The sequence below is a fragment of the Sturnus vulgaris genome, chromosome 1 (assembly GCF_052056855.1).
Source record: "Sturnus vulgaris isolate bStuVul1 chromosome 1, bStuVul1.hap1, whole genome shotgun sequence".
In the NCBI taxonomy this organism is placed as follows: Eukaryota; Metazoa; Chordata; class Aves; order Passeriformes; family Sturnidae; genus Sturnus; species Sturnus vulgaris.
The window spans coordinates 114133219-114149300 of record NC_142243.1 but is presented as its reverse complement, the minus strand read 5'-3'; the positions used below and the strand labels follow the sequence as shown (position 1 = coordinate 114149300).

General features: G+C 36.0%; 1 protein-coding gene across 7 annotated transcripts in view; it reads left to right on the top strand.

Moving 5' to 3' along the window:
• Positions 1–16082, top strand: part of NOL4 (nucleolar protein 4) — a 189459-nt gene that overhangs the window by 143436 nt on the left and 29941 nt on the right. For all 7 annotated transcript variants that reach the window (XM_014874349.2, XM_014874351.2, XM_088174645.1 and 4 more), the window contains one exon: positions 11376–11489. In XM_014874349.2, coding sequence (XP_014729835.1) covers positions 11376–11489 — 114 coding nt within the window. The remainder of the gene's footprint in view (positions 1–11375; positions 11490–16082) is intronic.

The window sequence follows — 16082 nt, the reverse complement described above, 5'->3', positions numbered from 1 at the left end:
CAAAATATCAGGCTTATTTGTAGGGTAAGACCACTATTTGATGACACAAAAAGCAAAGACAGAAACTAAATTTTTGTGTATGTTTGGGATTCTAATCAACTGCATGGTTTTATTATCCAAAACATTGGGATAACACTGTTTCTGAACAATGGAAGCTCAGATGAGGAAAGACAGGTAGAATAAAGGACATCTGCACAGACAGAAGTACCAAAGATTGAATGGTGGTGTACATGGCAGAGTGTTTAGCCCTCCAAAACAACAAAAAAAAAAGGACAAATAGAAAATAAATATTTCCTACAATATACTAAGTAGCATTAAATTGCATCTATGCACTCTATCTGACAATAATTCATCAACATCAAGTTCAGCTTTCAAGAAGCCAAAAAATTTATTTTGCTGTACTTTCAATTGAAAATACTTACAAAATTAGCCAATGCTAGCAAGTCTCACAGTTCCAATTTATGGCTTTATTACTATCATTGTTCATGCTGATGAGCAGTTATGTAAACTGGCTCGTTTTTGTTTTCTGAAAGACTTGTGCAACTGTTTTGCAATGTGAACAAGGGGCTACAGCCCATAAGAGCTGGGTGGCTTGACTTCAGTGCACATTTGCAAATGTTACTTTCATATGAATAAAGGTTATGGGATCAAATTTATTCCTGGGAGGGGAAAAAGAGCAGACATTACCAGGAATATGATCCAAATAGGCAATCTTTATAGTTCAGAAAGATTTCCTGGTTTTATAATGTTTCATGACAGTTTATGATGGGCTTTATTTCTTTTTAAACAAACGAATCACCCTCTAAAGCATTGACTTTTTGCCCATGAATGGAAGTGACAAGGCACTGGAATTCATGCCAAAGACTGCAGGCCTCTTGGGCCTAAAGGGATATCTGTCCTGTGTCCCTGTTTGCAGGTAGGAATACAAGCCAAAGATTATCCAAAGTCTCTGGAGGCGCTCCCATCAACTTCCTAAGAGAATAAGTAGCATTTTATGTGTATGTCTTGCATAATTCTGAAATTTAATGTGTATCCCTTTGGGTTTTTTAATTATTTTTTGATTCCTAAGTTATTGTATCATCATCTCTTGATTATAGGCATTTTCTATCATGGACAGAGGCATTTAACTACTTGATTTAGATGTCCTTGCCATTTTGGTAGTGGAGAAGAACCACCTTTTCTGGATAATAACATTTATTCAAAACAATCATGATGGGACATGATGGTGTTGTTTTGAATAAGGGGCTACTCTCAAATACAGCAAACAAGAATAATGATCTGCTCAGCAGCAGTACCAGTACCATTGTTCCTTTAAATAGAATGCTAGATCATAATTTCCACAGGAGATGTCTTTTTCTATATGCATGTTAAATACAATTTTTTAATATTTGTTCAGGTTCAAAATGCTACATTTTGAGCAGGTCGTTGTATGAGAAAAAGAGAATATTCTCTTTTGTGGCATGTGACAATTCAGACTGTGTGTGGAACTGTGCAGCTATCTACAGCATCATACTGCAAAGTGAAGAGAAAATCTAAACACTATGTTAAATTAGTGTAAAACTGCATGGTAAAGATGAAAAAGCATGCCTGGAGCCTGATTCTGTCAGTTATTTGCCATCTATAATTCCAACGACAGTTCTTACTGCATAACAGGCCAGTTCTAGCTTTGAGGCAATAAAAAAGGCTCAGTCTCATGAGTGTTCATATTATTAATTAACATGATTCTTAGTATTATTATGTTTAAGCGATCACTTACAGTTATTCTGCTTTTACTTGTGACAGATAGTTGTCTGTGGGCTCTGAGGCAGCTTGCATAGCTTCTTGTTACAAATATGCCTTTGAGCAGCTCCCTTTCTACATTGGAAATGCTCTGCCCATTTTCCTGTGCAGCTTGTAGCTGTGCAGTTTTCATTCTGACACAAGTGCCTCGATAAGGCTCTCAGTTTTTCTCATGAATCGTAAGATTGTTCTTCTCCTCCCATTGTCTCTTGCTAATAGACTGTCGAGAATGTTCTCTTACTAAATTCTATGATCTTGCTCAGATTCTTTCATTGGGAGAGAAGTCTGTCAAATACTGAAATCACTGGCTTTTGGAATGCATTTCTAGGCTGTGTTTCTGCCTGTGTTTCTTTTATGTTTTGAGAACCTAAAAGTTTTTTATATTCTTAAAGAAATTATTTCTTTTTCTCTTCATTAGCCCAAAAACAAAAGGACAAAATTACTTCCTTATTTTTAAGGACTGACATCAATGAGAATTCCTGTATATATGTTAGGTGGTTTGTGACCTCTATAGGCAATGCAAGAGGAATTTTCTCCCAGAAATAGTCAGATCGCCTGTTTCACTAATGTTTTCAAATCCTTTGTTTATACTTGTCCTAGCCTCTGTGATAGAGAACTGCCAATTAAAGAGACTTAGTAGATGAATGCTGGAGATATGTGGTATGCATTTATTTAGTTATAGTCCAGAAAACTTTAGATGCTAGAAATAATCAAATGAAATTTAATTGTCTTAATAGTTACATTTTCTTACTACTCTCTGCTTCCTCCCATCTTCATGATCTCCTATGATCAATCTCACTGCATTCAACTTGAAATTGCATCTTACAGTATCTTTTTCACAGATGTGACATTTTTTCTGTGAGCATCCCAAGGCAAGAGCAAGATTTTAAACTCTTGTTCACTAAGAGTTCACTTCCCTTTTTTTTTAAACAAATGGAAACCCTCCTTCTAAATACTACTGTAATACAAAACAACAGTATCAAGGAGCAAAGTGTTCTGTGTTGGAGAGAAAAGGCTAAACTTAAATGCTTTTCATTATCCAAAGACAAGTTTGGATGTGTTAGAGAAGAGTCACACTGCGCCTAAAGACAGTTCCTGATTCAGGTCCCAGTGTTGTTCATCCCAGCTCCTTCATTCCTATTGCCAGCCTCAAGAACAAATAACTAAGCTCTGTATCTTTCACTGCTGCTGTCACTTGGTTGTGCCAGTTGGCTGAGGAAGGTGTTTTCACGATTTGCAACTGTGCTCATGTTGATCAAGGTGTTTTGAATGTGTCTCATGGCTTGTCATGCGTCTGTGTTGGGATTGGGTTTCCAGAAGTGGGATTTTTTCTGAAATCTGCCTCATTAAGGTTACTTGGGATAGGTATCTAGGTTCTGCTTTTAAGTTTTAGAAAGAGGAGTCTTTCAATATTTACTGAATTTACTGCTGAAAAGTCCAGCTGCCCTTACAGTCACATGGGTTTTTAGTCCTCCAGGCTTTTATGTCTGGAAAGGTCATAAGCATTTTCAGGAAAATGAGGATCTGTGGATTCAGGGATGCATATTTGATTAATAAGCTGGGAAGCATTAAGAAAATTATCACAAGAACAGTTACATGAAGATCTACAAATACTAATAGAGTTGTTGCTTTGTATTATACCCCAAACTCTGTCAGTGGGGCACTTTCTAAGCATCTTGCCCTTTTTTGATAGTGATTAACTTCTTTAAGTCTGATGGGCAACTTGGTTGAAAAAGACCAAAGCTACTCTCTGATAAACTTTGACTTTTATCGTATAGTCTTGAAAAATTATTCTAGAAACAGTTTTTCCAAGGCTCTTAAATATGTTGTTCTTTCTTTCTTTCACCATAGAACAGTTAAGTGTGATTAAGTACTCATGTGATTCTTAAGAACTTCCTCCTAAATCTTCCTCTCTGAGGAAGCTTTTGCTTTTTTAATAACTTTTCAAAGTATAGGCAATTTTGGAAAAGTGAGTAGTGGAAGAAGTAACACTTCTTTCATTAACCTTGTAAAATGTGAAGAAGCTAGCTTTAAAAAAGGTATGGTATTTGGAGAAAGAATTAAAACTAAAAGTTTAAAATACCTACCAACCTGGACTTAGTCTTCTACATCCTGCAAGAGAGGAAAATATAGGAATGCAATTTTGACATTAGTTTCAATTTTTTGTTGAATTTAGAATAAAAGTAATCCCCTCTGAAATGGCAGTAAATTCTGATGTAGAACAAAATCCCTTTTTTATTAAAAAAAACCAAAAAAAAATAGGTTAAAAGAATGTTCATTCTGTTTACCTGTAAGCTTGAAATCAGAAAAAAAATAGTAAGTATTTCAGTGGTTTTTGATACTGTGATTCTGACTTAGATTGAGAGCTCTTGCTGCAATGTTACTTGATTAACTGGCTTATGCCAAAGGTTTAAGGATAGGAAACCAATTCAGTGTATTATTCTAGGTAATAATAAACTACTATTTACAATTAGAGTAAATAATGTTAAATCATACTCAGTTTTCCTAAGTCCACTGGAGTTTTTCTAGTAAAGTGCTATCAGTGTTCAATACAACCCTCACCTGGAATTTGGTCAGCATGATGATTCCTGGAGTTCTCTGTCACTGCCAAATACCAGATAAATCTTGGATAGAGACAGTTGTTCCTTGTTTATTAGAGAAATTAGGTGACTTTGGCTCCCTCAGCAGTCAGTGAAGCACTTCAATGAACCAGTCTGGAGAGGTTCATCCCCAGCTGTCTCATGAGTCAACAATGAAACAAAAAAAAAAGCCCCTAGGTGACTGCTTTAGAAAAAAATGCTTCATTTTTATGTAAATAAAGTCAGATAGATATTCTTGCTGTTGTTCACATAAGTAATTTAAAGTCTCCGCTAGCTCTGCTGAAATTGCTTACCTAAATAAACAGAACAGGACTTGGTCCCATATGTAAGCATAGCAGCTGCAACAGCAACATGGTGGTTGATGGGAATGACTCATTTGCTTTACTTTTAGACAGGAATATGGATATGTTAAGATATAAATGGATTTATTTAGGTGCCATCATAATCAACATGCAACACACAATGTTTCAATTCAATGTATTTCGAAGCTGAAAATGTAAAAAGTGATTTGAACATCACTAGATGTTTCAAAAAGCCTTTCTGCTTTCTACTAGAAAATATTTCTAGTTATTTCATTGAATTCTTTAGCAGGTGTTACAATTGGGTATTTATCACAAAACTATAAGACTGAGCAAAATATCTTAAATCCCATACTGCAATGAAGTGCTACAGGCATCAAAATGCCAGTCCTGTTGTTCGTATTCCACTATTCTGTACTAACAATTCATAGAATTACAAAATGGTTTGGGTTGGAAGTGACTTTAAAGTTCATCCAGTTCCAGCCTCTCTTCCATGGGCAGGAGCATCTTTCATTAGACGAGGTTGCTCAAAATCCCACCCAACCTGGCCTTGAGAACTTCCAGGAATGGAGCATCCACAGCTCTTCTAGGCAGCTAAATCCAGTGCCTCACCACCCTCACAGTAAGGAATTTCTTCCCAATATTTTATCTAATCTAATCTAATCTACCCCAGTTTGTAACCACTATAAAAGTACATCCAATATAGTGCAGTAATGTCCTTCATTCAGTCTTTAAATTCAAAAATACTCTGTAGAACGTTTTCTGAGTCCTTTGCTATTGTGCTGTGTAGGACAATTCTGTTATACATTTCACTGCACTATTCTGATTAAACATTCTTATTTGGAGATCATGTATTGCCTGTCTTGTAATGTATTTTGCAAGTTTTCTATGAAAAAGTGCTATTTAGATATTGCACACTGTTACAAATATGTTGGGCATTTTAGGACATTGTGTTAGATCTTAAGTTATTATGAAAGACTTGTGGCATATTTGTAGTATTTAATTTTGGAAATTAATTGGTCTTGCAAAACCTGAGAAAAAACTGACAGGAGAACACTAGGGACTATCTAGTTTTTGCGAGCCCAATATGCAAAGAAGTCTTTAGTGGTAACTTTGGAAAATTTCAGTTACTGTCAATGAGGCATCGTAGACATCCATCTTCAAATTTGGATGCCAAATCACTTTGGAAAATTTTAAGCCCTTTTTTTCAAAGTTTAAGTAATAGTTAGAATACTTCCTCATTCTCACATTTGTATTAATGTCCCAAGTAGCAAGCAATAGGAGTAGGGGAAATGGTCTCAACTTGTGCCAGGGCAGATTTACATTGGCTATTAGGGAAAAAAAAAATCTTCATCCAAAGATGACGTATAGACTGTCCAGGGAAGTGGTGGAGTTACTGTCCCTGGAGATGTTTAAAAGAAGTGTGGATACAGTACTTGGGGACATGGTTTAGTGGTAGAGTTGGGAATGTTGTTTTAATGGTTGGACTCAATGTTCTTACAGGCCTTTTCCAACCTAAATGATTCTGTGATTCTATGATTTATATTAAGGTGTCTATGAACAAAAAGAAGTAACTTGCATATTTATGTATTTGCAACTGCCTTATACTGAGAGATGTAATGTTTAGTGTTAATTTACCTAAACTAGAAGGTAGTATTTATGCACACGTCAGCTTATGATGTTTGGCATTTCAGCAGGTGTGCATGTAAGCCCATTAACTGACTAAACAGATAGCTGTGTTTTTTCAGAACAGAATCAGATGGATGCAACATATAAAAGTATGTAGACCAAACTTTTGTATGACAACTTTGGCTTTTATTTATACTGGATCTAAAAAAACATGCCAAGGTAGTAACTTTAGAGACAATGGATCTCTAGCCACGGGTGGACAGTAAATTGCACAGTAAATTGCAGAATTCTTTTTAGTGACTATACTGCTCCTAGTGGTTTAGACTGAAATATAATCAGCTATCTAGTATGTCAATAATTGGTAAATTGATGCAAAAAATGTACATAAGAAATTAAAACATAAAAGTGTTTTTAGACTCTGTGTAGAAATACAGGAATTATGTGACTATACCAGAAAAGGTATTTGGTGTTTCACATGAAGATACTGCAAAAGTGCCTCACTTTAAAGAGCAGACTTGATGATGCTGCACAGAGTTGTTATAGTGAAAATTCCTATTTTAAAGCATATTGAACATGCTAGTCTCTCCTTTTTTAAAGAGTCAGAGATTACACCAAGAGAGCTAATTTTTATGTGAACTGGGCCAAGGATTTCTGATTTCAACTACTAAAAATCAGCAGCCTTGCAGGACTACTCTGTAACTCCAGAAAGGCTTGTTGTAAGATGCTTTGATTGTTGATACCCAGATCCAAGGAGCATCAAAGTCATGAAAAGGTCTTCATTAGGTTTAACGTACTTTAAGGCAAAACAGCACTTATTAGACTAGAAAGAAGCGTTGACTGATCTGATTTTCTGTTAGCTTGCAAAAGTATATCTGTCAATGATTTATAAACTCTTCAGCAAGAGAAAAAGGGATGAGTGTATAAAAAGTTCAAACAAATTTGAACAAAAAATATTTATCATAAAAGTATGCAAAAGTGCATATCCGATAAGGTGGTTAAGTGTGCATGCTGATTTGTTGTCATTGCTGTCATCTACAGGCTCTGTGGTGGTCTCAAAATAGTTTCAAATGTGAGAGGACTGAAGTGGTTGGTCATTTCCCATGGGTTACTGAGGGAATTCCAACCACTTCCTAAATGTCAGTCACTTCAGAAGCTGCTATAAACAAAGGCATCCATGTGCACATGCAATCTAGCAGGCTTTCCTTACATCATTTATCAAAATGCTCCTCACCTATGTTGTGTTAGAGGCTGGATGTCAGTTGTGTGTCAGCTGAGGAGATGTAAAAACCAAAACAGGATGTGTGTTCAAAATGTGACTCCTGCTTTAGTGCAGTCACGAGCAGTATCATCTTTCCAAGTAAATACAAAGCAATTCTGTATACTGCTTTTGTGTGATGGACATACAGCCTGCTCAGAAGGTCTCTATTACACTGTTCACCAGATTCCTTCTAAGTTTTATTCATCTCTTCACCTGAGAGTTACTATACAATTTTCACACGGGTCTTTTCTATCTCTCCTTGGTTCAAAATGACAAAAATGTTATCCTGCCTTGTGATTTGCTACTTTTGGTAGAATACACTTACAGGATTTCTTCTTTTCTTCTGTTTTACACATGGGTAGTTACAGTATAGTTATTTCCTGCTTTACATCACTATGAAGTGAGAGAAATACTAGACTGGGGCTATGAAAGTCATGCCTCATACAACACTAGGCACATTCTAAACCAGCTAAAACTGGTTGGGAATTTTTTTGTAATAATTTTTTTTTTTTTCCCCCTTTAAGAAATGTTAGTTTGTCAAGGGTTTTCTATTTTGAAATAAAATAAAACCTGGTTTTCTGCTAGCTCAGTGGGCAGGTTTGGATCCCGGAATTGTGGGGGTGGCCTGGGGGCCCTTGGAAAAAGTTCTCCTTGGCTCCCACATTTCCTGCTGTAGTTCCAAACATGTAGGAAACAGCACTCAGCTCTCAGCTCTGCAGAGGGCAGCCTGGGAACCTGCAAAATGTCCTTTTGGCTGAGATCTGCAGGCTTCCTTCTGCAAAATTGAACAGTATCCCTTTTCCACATTTTCCAAGGCCTTTAAATCTCACCCTCAGCTCGGGAATTGAGAGATGTTCAGAAGCCAACAGGGATGTTTGAGCTTCTTACAGAATTGGTGTTACAGCTGTAGTTATGAGAGAGATCATGAATAATCAGAAGTAGAGAGGAAAAGGAAGCTGAGTTAAACCAGAAAGGGCTTCTGAGCTTAGAAGATGAAGATATTAATCCAGTTTATTTAAAAACAATTTTTTTGAAGTGGTTATTTCAAAGCAATTTTTCCTCTTAGGCAAGGCTTTTCAAAATTATCTTTTTGACACTACAGATATGGAATTTTGTGAAGCAGAAAATCTCCTTTTTAACAGCTCTGCTCCTAGTGACAGGAGACTGTGTTCATCTTCTCAGCCAATGCCACACTAGAGCTCTGTTGATAAAGCCTGAACCCTGAGCAGATGATTTTTCTTTGTTACAGTACTTTACTTCCCAGGTGACTGGGCCATGTATTCATCACCTTTTTTCCTAAGGCTCAGTCTAGGTAGTTCTTGACATGAACCTATCAACAGCCAGCTGCAGTGATGATTGGGAGAAATTATGGGTTAACATGTATTTCAAGAGGAATGTACTCCAGTACCCAGAGATTTCCTCTTTTTTGCAGGTGCTAACTTGAGTTAATATTTCAACAGTGAGCACATGACCACTAAACTCCTTTTCAGAGAAAAGATAACTGCTAACACTTTATTTTTTGTTTTATAAAACACTTCAATAAACTTATTCTCTGCCATAAACAAATAAACTAGGAGAACTGGTGTTCCATTTACTTTTTGGTCAGAACATTAAGTTTTTTGGCTCATATATCACTTTCTAAAAATCCACTGATGTGTAGGCATAGCTACAAGTTTAGCTAAAGATCTGAGCTGGAGGAATTAAACAGGTGATTGCTCACCATTTTTCAAGAATATTATTATGTGAACATCACTTCCATGAGACTTCCATGCAGCCAACAGCATAAGTGCATCTTGAACATATATAAATATGAACATATATAAATATGAACATATATAAATATGAAGTGGCATATACAGTGGTATTTGGCCAGCAAATACAGAGAGGGATCTAGTGTGATGCATAAAAAATTCAGAGTAACATCACCATTCTAGGGAGGCAGTTTATTAAATATAATGCTTTGTCAGTGAAAACCTTCCACAAAAACTTTACTTCATCCTCTGGAGCTCTGAGTAGGGCATCTGCTTGTACTGCATGAAATGTTAACTTCTGTCCTGACACCAGGGTTTGCATCAGTGTCCCTCATCTCTTAGACTGAATTTTTTTCAAACTGGAAACAAGTTCAATAGTTTGTTCTGTCAAATTAATCCAAGTATAATCTATTGCAGTATTGCAGCCTCTGCTTGCCTTTCTTGCACTGCTGCTATGCTGATGCCAGAGAGCTTGTTCTCATCTAAGTGGGGAGAAATAAGCCTATTGCACTAATGAGGAAGACCCATAAATCCATCTGTTTCTCAAAGCTAGTTCATCTTCTGGTCCCATGCTTCAGAGAAAGAAGAATGGCAGATTAAAAATTGGCATTCTGCAGAGGATATCCAAAGTCAATAGATGGACTTTAATTTTTAAAGGTAAAAGTCTAATACTGATAATGGCTGGCTCCTCAGTTTCTGGAATGTTATGAAAACCATAAAATCAGTTGAGCCTATGTAATTAATCTGTTTTAAGGTTGTTGTCTAGGAATGGAATGGGAATATCTTCAAAATTTTCTTCCAAAATTAACTGACCTTTCATAGCAGGTTCATATCCACGGTTTTGGAAGTAAGAAAGTAAAACTCTTCAAAAAAACAAACAAAAAAACCCCCTAAAAACCAAAAAACAACAACAACAACAAAAACCCTCACCCAACAAGCAAAAAACCACACCCAAACCCCCTCACACGTGGCTACATCCTCACTAGGTAAAAATTTACATGGTAAATGTAAATTTGAGTTAAATGAAGCTCTGAAAATCTGTGGAAGTTCAGAACTGGGCTCAGTAAATTGCAGTCTCTGTAATGGGCTTATATGTACATCAGTATCTCTGTTGTTATCCCCACTTTGTTTATTTTCTTGGTAGTTCTGATATGGCTTTGTATATTAATGAAGAATATTATGAGGTTCATCTTTGAGGAAGATTATTTTGTATATAATCAGGGAAAAAAAAGCTGCATAAATATTCTTCCTAATGAAATGGTAGGCAAGATCATACTGGAGTTCATAATCAACAACGACACTAAAAAGATTCTATCATTCCTTTTTTGGGGGGGGCTCACTGCACCTTTAACCTTAAAATTGTAAATGCTATGAAATTAGTAATGACAGGTTTTGAATCAGAAAAATGAACCTTATCTAGTTGGACCACAAAATATCTGGAGTGTTGGAAGGCTGGCATTATCGAAAGAAAAACAGATTTTTTTTTTAAGTCGTTTTAATCACATCAGTCATATTGCAGCAAGGAATGCAAATATTCATATACTACAGATTGAGGCTGCTCTGAAATGTTCTGACAATCTGTTAGGTTTTGAGTGATGTTTCAACCCTATCACTTGGGTTTTTTTGTTTGGTTTGGTTTTCTGTTTTTTGTTTTTTTTCTGTATGACTATAAAAAACACTACTCATCTCTGTCACATGCTGCACAGGATAAAAAGCCTTTCAGTTTTCTTAACAAGAATCAGACGGCCAGGGTGCTGCTGGAACGCAGAGAATATGCCACTGTCTGTTCAAAGTACAGCTTAATGAGCCAGACTAAACACACTGGACAATAGAGCTGTGGGGGGAAAGGGCTTCTCGTGGCTCTGTGGATCAGCTGCAGCTTTAACATCTAACTAGTTTCATTTTTCATCTTTGCAAGTTCCATTTCCCTGTTTTGTTGGTATAAACTGCATTTCAATGAGCGGACTTTCCTGCCTAGGTGATGGTATGGTGTGCTTTGAAAAAGGATGTTGTGGATTATGCTAGGAATAATTTCTGTGTTTCTTTTTCTCTTTCATAGTCACGACCTATTCCCTCACACCTTACTTCAGCAGTTGCAGAGAGTATCCTGGCTTCCGCCTGTGAGAGTGAAAGCAGAAATGCTGCAAAAAGGATGCGGTTGGATAGACAGCAGGTACTGTGTTGTTTGGGGGTCTACCACATCCATATTTATAAATGCACTGGACTCATTTACATAGGATGCCATGCAGAAGGGTGGTGCAGTGCCTTATAAGCTTCTTGCTACCAAGATTAATTAAAATAAAAAAGCTGTAGTTTTTTTTAATGAATACACAAGCATGTCTTTGTCTATATTTACATAAGCTGTGTGAGGGTGTCTAGTATATTTGTAATGTCCAGCTAAATAAAGCTGTATATTTACTTTTTGATGGCTGTAGATTTTCAGAGCATAATGTGTAATCTCTAAACTGGTATTAAAAAGAGCAGAACATAGAGTGGATATAATGTACATAAATAATAGAACTGGTGCATGTGTCCATGAATCTGTGTATTTACTTGTGCATATATTATCTTTCAAAAAGTGTATGCATTTTAAATATATGGTGAAATAGTGTTAGTGACTGAAATACCTATTTGCCTGAAACAGAGAAGTTACTGTGCTCTATAGCAAAATGATGTCAAATAACTTACTAGTAAGTTTTTAAAGCTCATATGTTTTTTTCCTTGTGTGATTATTCACCTTTTGTAGTGCATGCTACAATTTTATTACCTTTAATTTTCTGGAAATTGCATGTTTTCTTTTAGTTTTTTTAAAATCCAGCTGGTAGTTCATTCCAGGCTTTGATTATTTACACAGAGACAGTGAATCTCTAACATTTATTATAAAGACTATTATGCTTTATTTCTCTTCATGATTGTAACAAAGTAAAAATCTTAGTGATATCTCATGTGTTCCAAAATGTCCTTCTGTCATGGCAGATGAACTTTTATTTTGTGGAATAGAACAGTTTTTAAAAGAACATTTTCCTTTTATGCATAGTCCATTGAGTTCTTTCAGGTCATGCCCCAACTGTATAAAGGATTACTACTGTTATACTTATAAAATTGATATTTTAGGATCTGAGAGTGTATGTTGCTATTTCTTTATGGGGTGATATTTTTTGCTAGTATTTTCATTATTGTGCTACATATGCCTTAAGATTTACAAATCACAGGGGATGTCAAAGCACTGTAATATTAAATATAATTTAGTTTAGAAGCAGTGCTCATTCAGATTGTGCAAGTTTTATATTCTCTCATTTGCTCTCTGATTTTTCAGTAATAATGAAAAGAAAAGCTACAAAGTCAATGGGCTCTTATCCCAAGGGAAACTAGAAATGACTTGCACAAACATCAGTTACTTTCATTGCACACAGCTAATGGCTCAATTCCTTGGTCCAGCCAGGATGAGGCAGAGTTTTCAAGTGATTTAAGTGAGAGTCCCATAATGCTTTTCAGGGAGCCAGAGACCTGTTGAAACAAAAATTAATATTTAAACTCTAGTCAGAACTCAAAAAATCATATTAATAGGATTTTATTTTTTTCCTTTTATTTGTAGTATTACTATCACAGAAGAATCTGGTAACATCTTTGGGGGGAGAGGCATTTCTTTACTTTTCATTACAGAATTAAAAATCTGTCGTCAGAATATCTCCCAGCTGAGCACCTTAATTGCAACTGTGATGTTAAAGTAGCAAAGCTGCCTATGAACAACGGGTATTGGGTTCTGCTTCCTTCAGCTCTTCCCCCTTTTTGCCAGTGAGTTATGGGAACACAGTGGAGTTGCAAATAGCACCAGCCATTTGATTCAGCAAGCAGTAAATTAGCTGAGCTGATGCAGCTTTGGTGCTTGCAAAACTACTTGTGAATTCAGGACAGATATGCTGATGGATATGCTGAACATGCTGGAAAAAAATACAGCAGTGTGTGTTAGGTAGCTTCATAAAACTTAGTGAGAAATTCACCCTTCAGGGTGGAATAGACAAGTTATTAGAGAAGTAAAAAACCTTGTGTTTAGCTCCAGTTCCACTGAAATTTTATTATTTATTCTGAGGATATGAAATGAACAAAGTAGACTGAGCGCACAGCATTCCAGAATATTTCTGAGTGTGGTATTTAATGGACAATAGTATGCTCAGCTCATATGCTGAGATGGGAACTGGATCTGTATCCTCACATCCAGAGAGTGTGACTAATAGGTAAGAGGGTTCTATTTTGCTCCTCTTCCTATTTTTTGCTCTTAACTTCCTATTAAATTACCTTCATTTTTCTTAGACATATCTAAAATGTTATATTTTCATTAGATATTTTTTTTAACAGAGAAAAGTTGGAAAAGCTCAGTTCATCATGTTGTTTTGTTGTTCCACAGCTCATAACTCAAAAAAAAAAAACAAAACAAAACAAAATAAAAAAGTGCCTTGTTTTCCAAAAGTGGATGTTATATCACTGGGTAGACTCAAACTTTGAGGATGCCAGTAAAAATTTGGGAAGGAGAAAGGGAAAATAAGATAAATAAGATTTTGATGATGAAAATTACCACTTCATAAATTATATAAAGATATTTTTTAATTGAAGACAAGCATTAGACAGTCCGGGAAAGTAGATTGTCAAGAGGATCTGGCAAGAGCACTCACTCAGCACTTCCCCTCAGAGCTGAATGGAAGCATTGCATTAAGGCTGCTTTATTCTTGCATGTAGTACTGTGAAGTTCTGACTTTTGTCTTCCAGACAGGAGATCTGTCTCAAAGTGAGATGTGGCACTCATCAGTGCCATGCTGTAATTGATGTGGTGATGTTCTTGTGATAGGTTTGACTTGATGGTATCAGAAGGCTCTTCCAACCTAATTGATTCCATGGGTTCTGTGATTCTGTAATTTGTATCCACATCCCCACCTTTTTCAGAATATTGCCCATAAACAATAAATGAATTAAGAGCACAGTGGCCGTTATGACCAGTCCTGAAGCTAAGATAAAACTTTGCAGCCTCCTGAACTCCTTGTCTTGCTTATGCTCTATCCTTTTCTTCTCCAGTTTTCTTTCTCTCCCTGACACAACACATGCCTTGAGCAGGAAATTCTGAATATCTTGCATGTATGTCCCTTATGGAAGTCTCTGTTTATTAAAATGATATGAATTTCAAAATTAAATAGGATTTTGGCCTACAGTGTTAATTTTATCGTGATTTGATGAAAAACCATCTCAATTATTGCTCAGCAAAAAGAAGCAACTTAAAAGTTAAAACTAGGGATGCTTTTAACACCTTTTTTTTTTCAGTGTTGGCCACGCTCATGAGTATTTGCTGTTTCTTTCACAAGTATTAAATGTGAAGGGCTGGCTTTATATACCTACAATCACATGTGCCCATTTTTTTTCTCTTTGGAAGAAACCTCTCCTTATGTGTATGTGACTCTGCACACACAAATACTTCATCTTATTGATTACTTTCTACAAGTATTCCTGATAGCTGCAGTGGTTAATATAGCTCTGGGGACAGTGTTAAGTGTGCTAAAGTTAAGTCAGAGTAACAAAGAAACCATCCTTCAACCTATGTCTTAAATTCCACCTATATGATCTTTGTATTTCCTAATTCAAAGCTGAAAATTTCTGCCAGCAAAAATCCAATTTAAAAAATGAGTTAATGAAATCTGGTCTCATTGGCGACACTGACTTATTTTCAGTATTGTTCTTTTTCATGCCAGGAATTTATGTCTTAATGGGAAAATGAATGTTTTCTTCTCTTTCAGGAAACTAGTAATTTTCCATAGTTGTTGGGAACTGCAACAATAAAAGCATTGTCAGTTTGTGAGACTTCTCAAAAAAAAAAAATGTATTTACTAGGGCTTGGTAGCTCAGACTGTAATGCTTTGGCTGTCTGACCATGTTAAATGTTACTCAAGTGCTCTCAAGCTCCAGTGCATTTTCATTATCTTGAGATCAAGCACTGTTTGGTTGGCCAGAAGCTTTAGCGTTGAGAAGTTACATATTTGATACCTATTACCCAACTGAAGAATCCTGTCACTTCCACTTTTAAATTCTGCCTGGTACCAAAAATAATTTATTCTCTTTTATAGATTTATATGTTGAAATTGTCTAGGTTTACTGGTAGTACTACTGAACAGTGAAATGCTTGTGACACTGGGCTAAATTTGGTTGATCTTTCACAGTAAAGATCAGGAAGATGGTAGAGAAGCAATGCAGAGATTTTGTGTCTCTCTTCAAATCACCTCTGTTGAGTCTGAATACAGAAAAAGAGTAACTCTTTTGAATTTTAAAGACTTTTTTGATCACAGTTGATGAAAAATTTAGAAACAATAACTGAATCCACCTTACATGATTTTGCTTCAGTTAGAGATAGAAGAGACATTACCTGAATACTTAAGATTTTCTGTGCTGCTTTGGATGTTCTCCTGGGATAATCTTTCAAGATCCTTATTACATCCCTAACAATATTTAGTAAGAAGCAGTTGCATTACGTGGAGATTCTGAACTACAATGAACAAGGGAATAATGAAACAAAAGAAGTAGAGCTAAAATACAACCCTATCCACTTGTATTCATTGCATATGGTGAACAATATAACCATTCTTTTGCCATGCTCCTCACTTTACAAACCAAACTGTGTCTTGATTGGGCAAAAGAAGAATGGTTAAATAAGGAGAATAATCTGGGAGAAGTCATCCTGTCATTATGTCCTGGGCAGTGAGCAGAGGGGAAGGATGCATTCTTTATG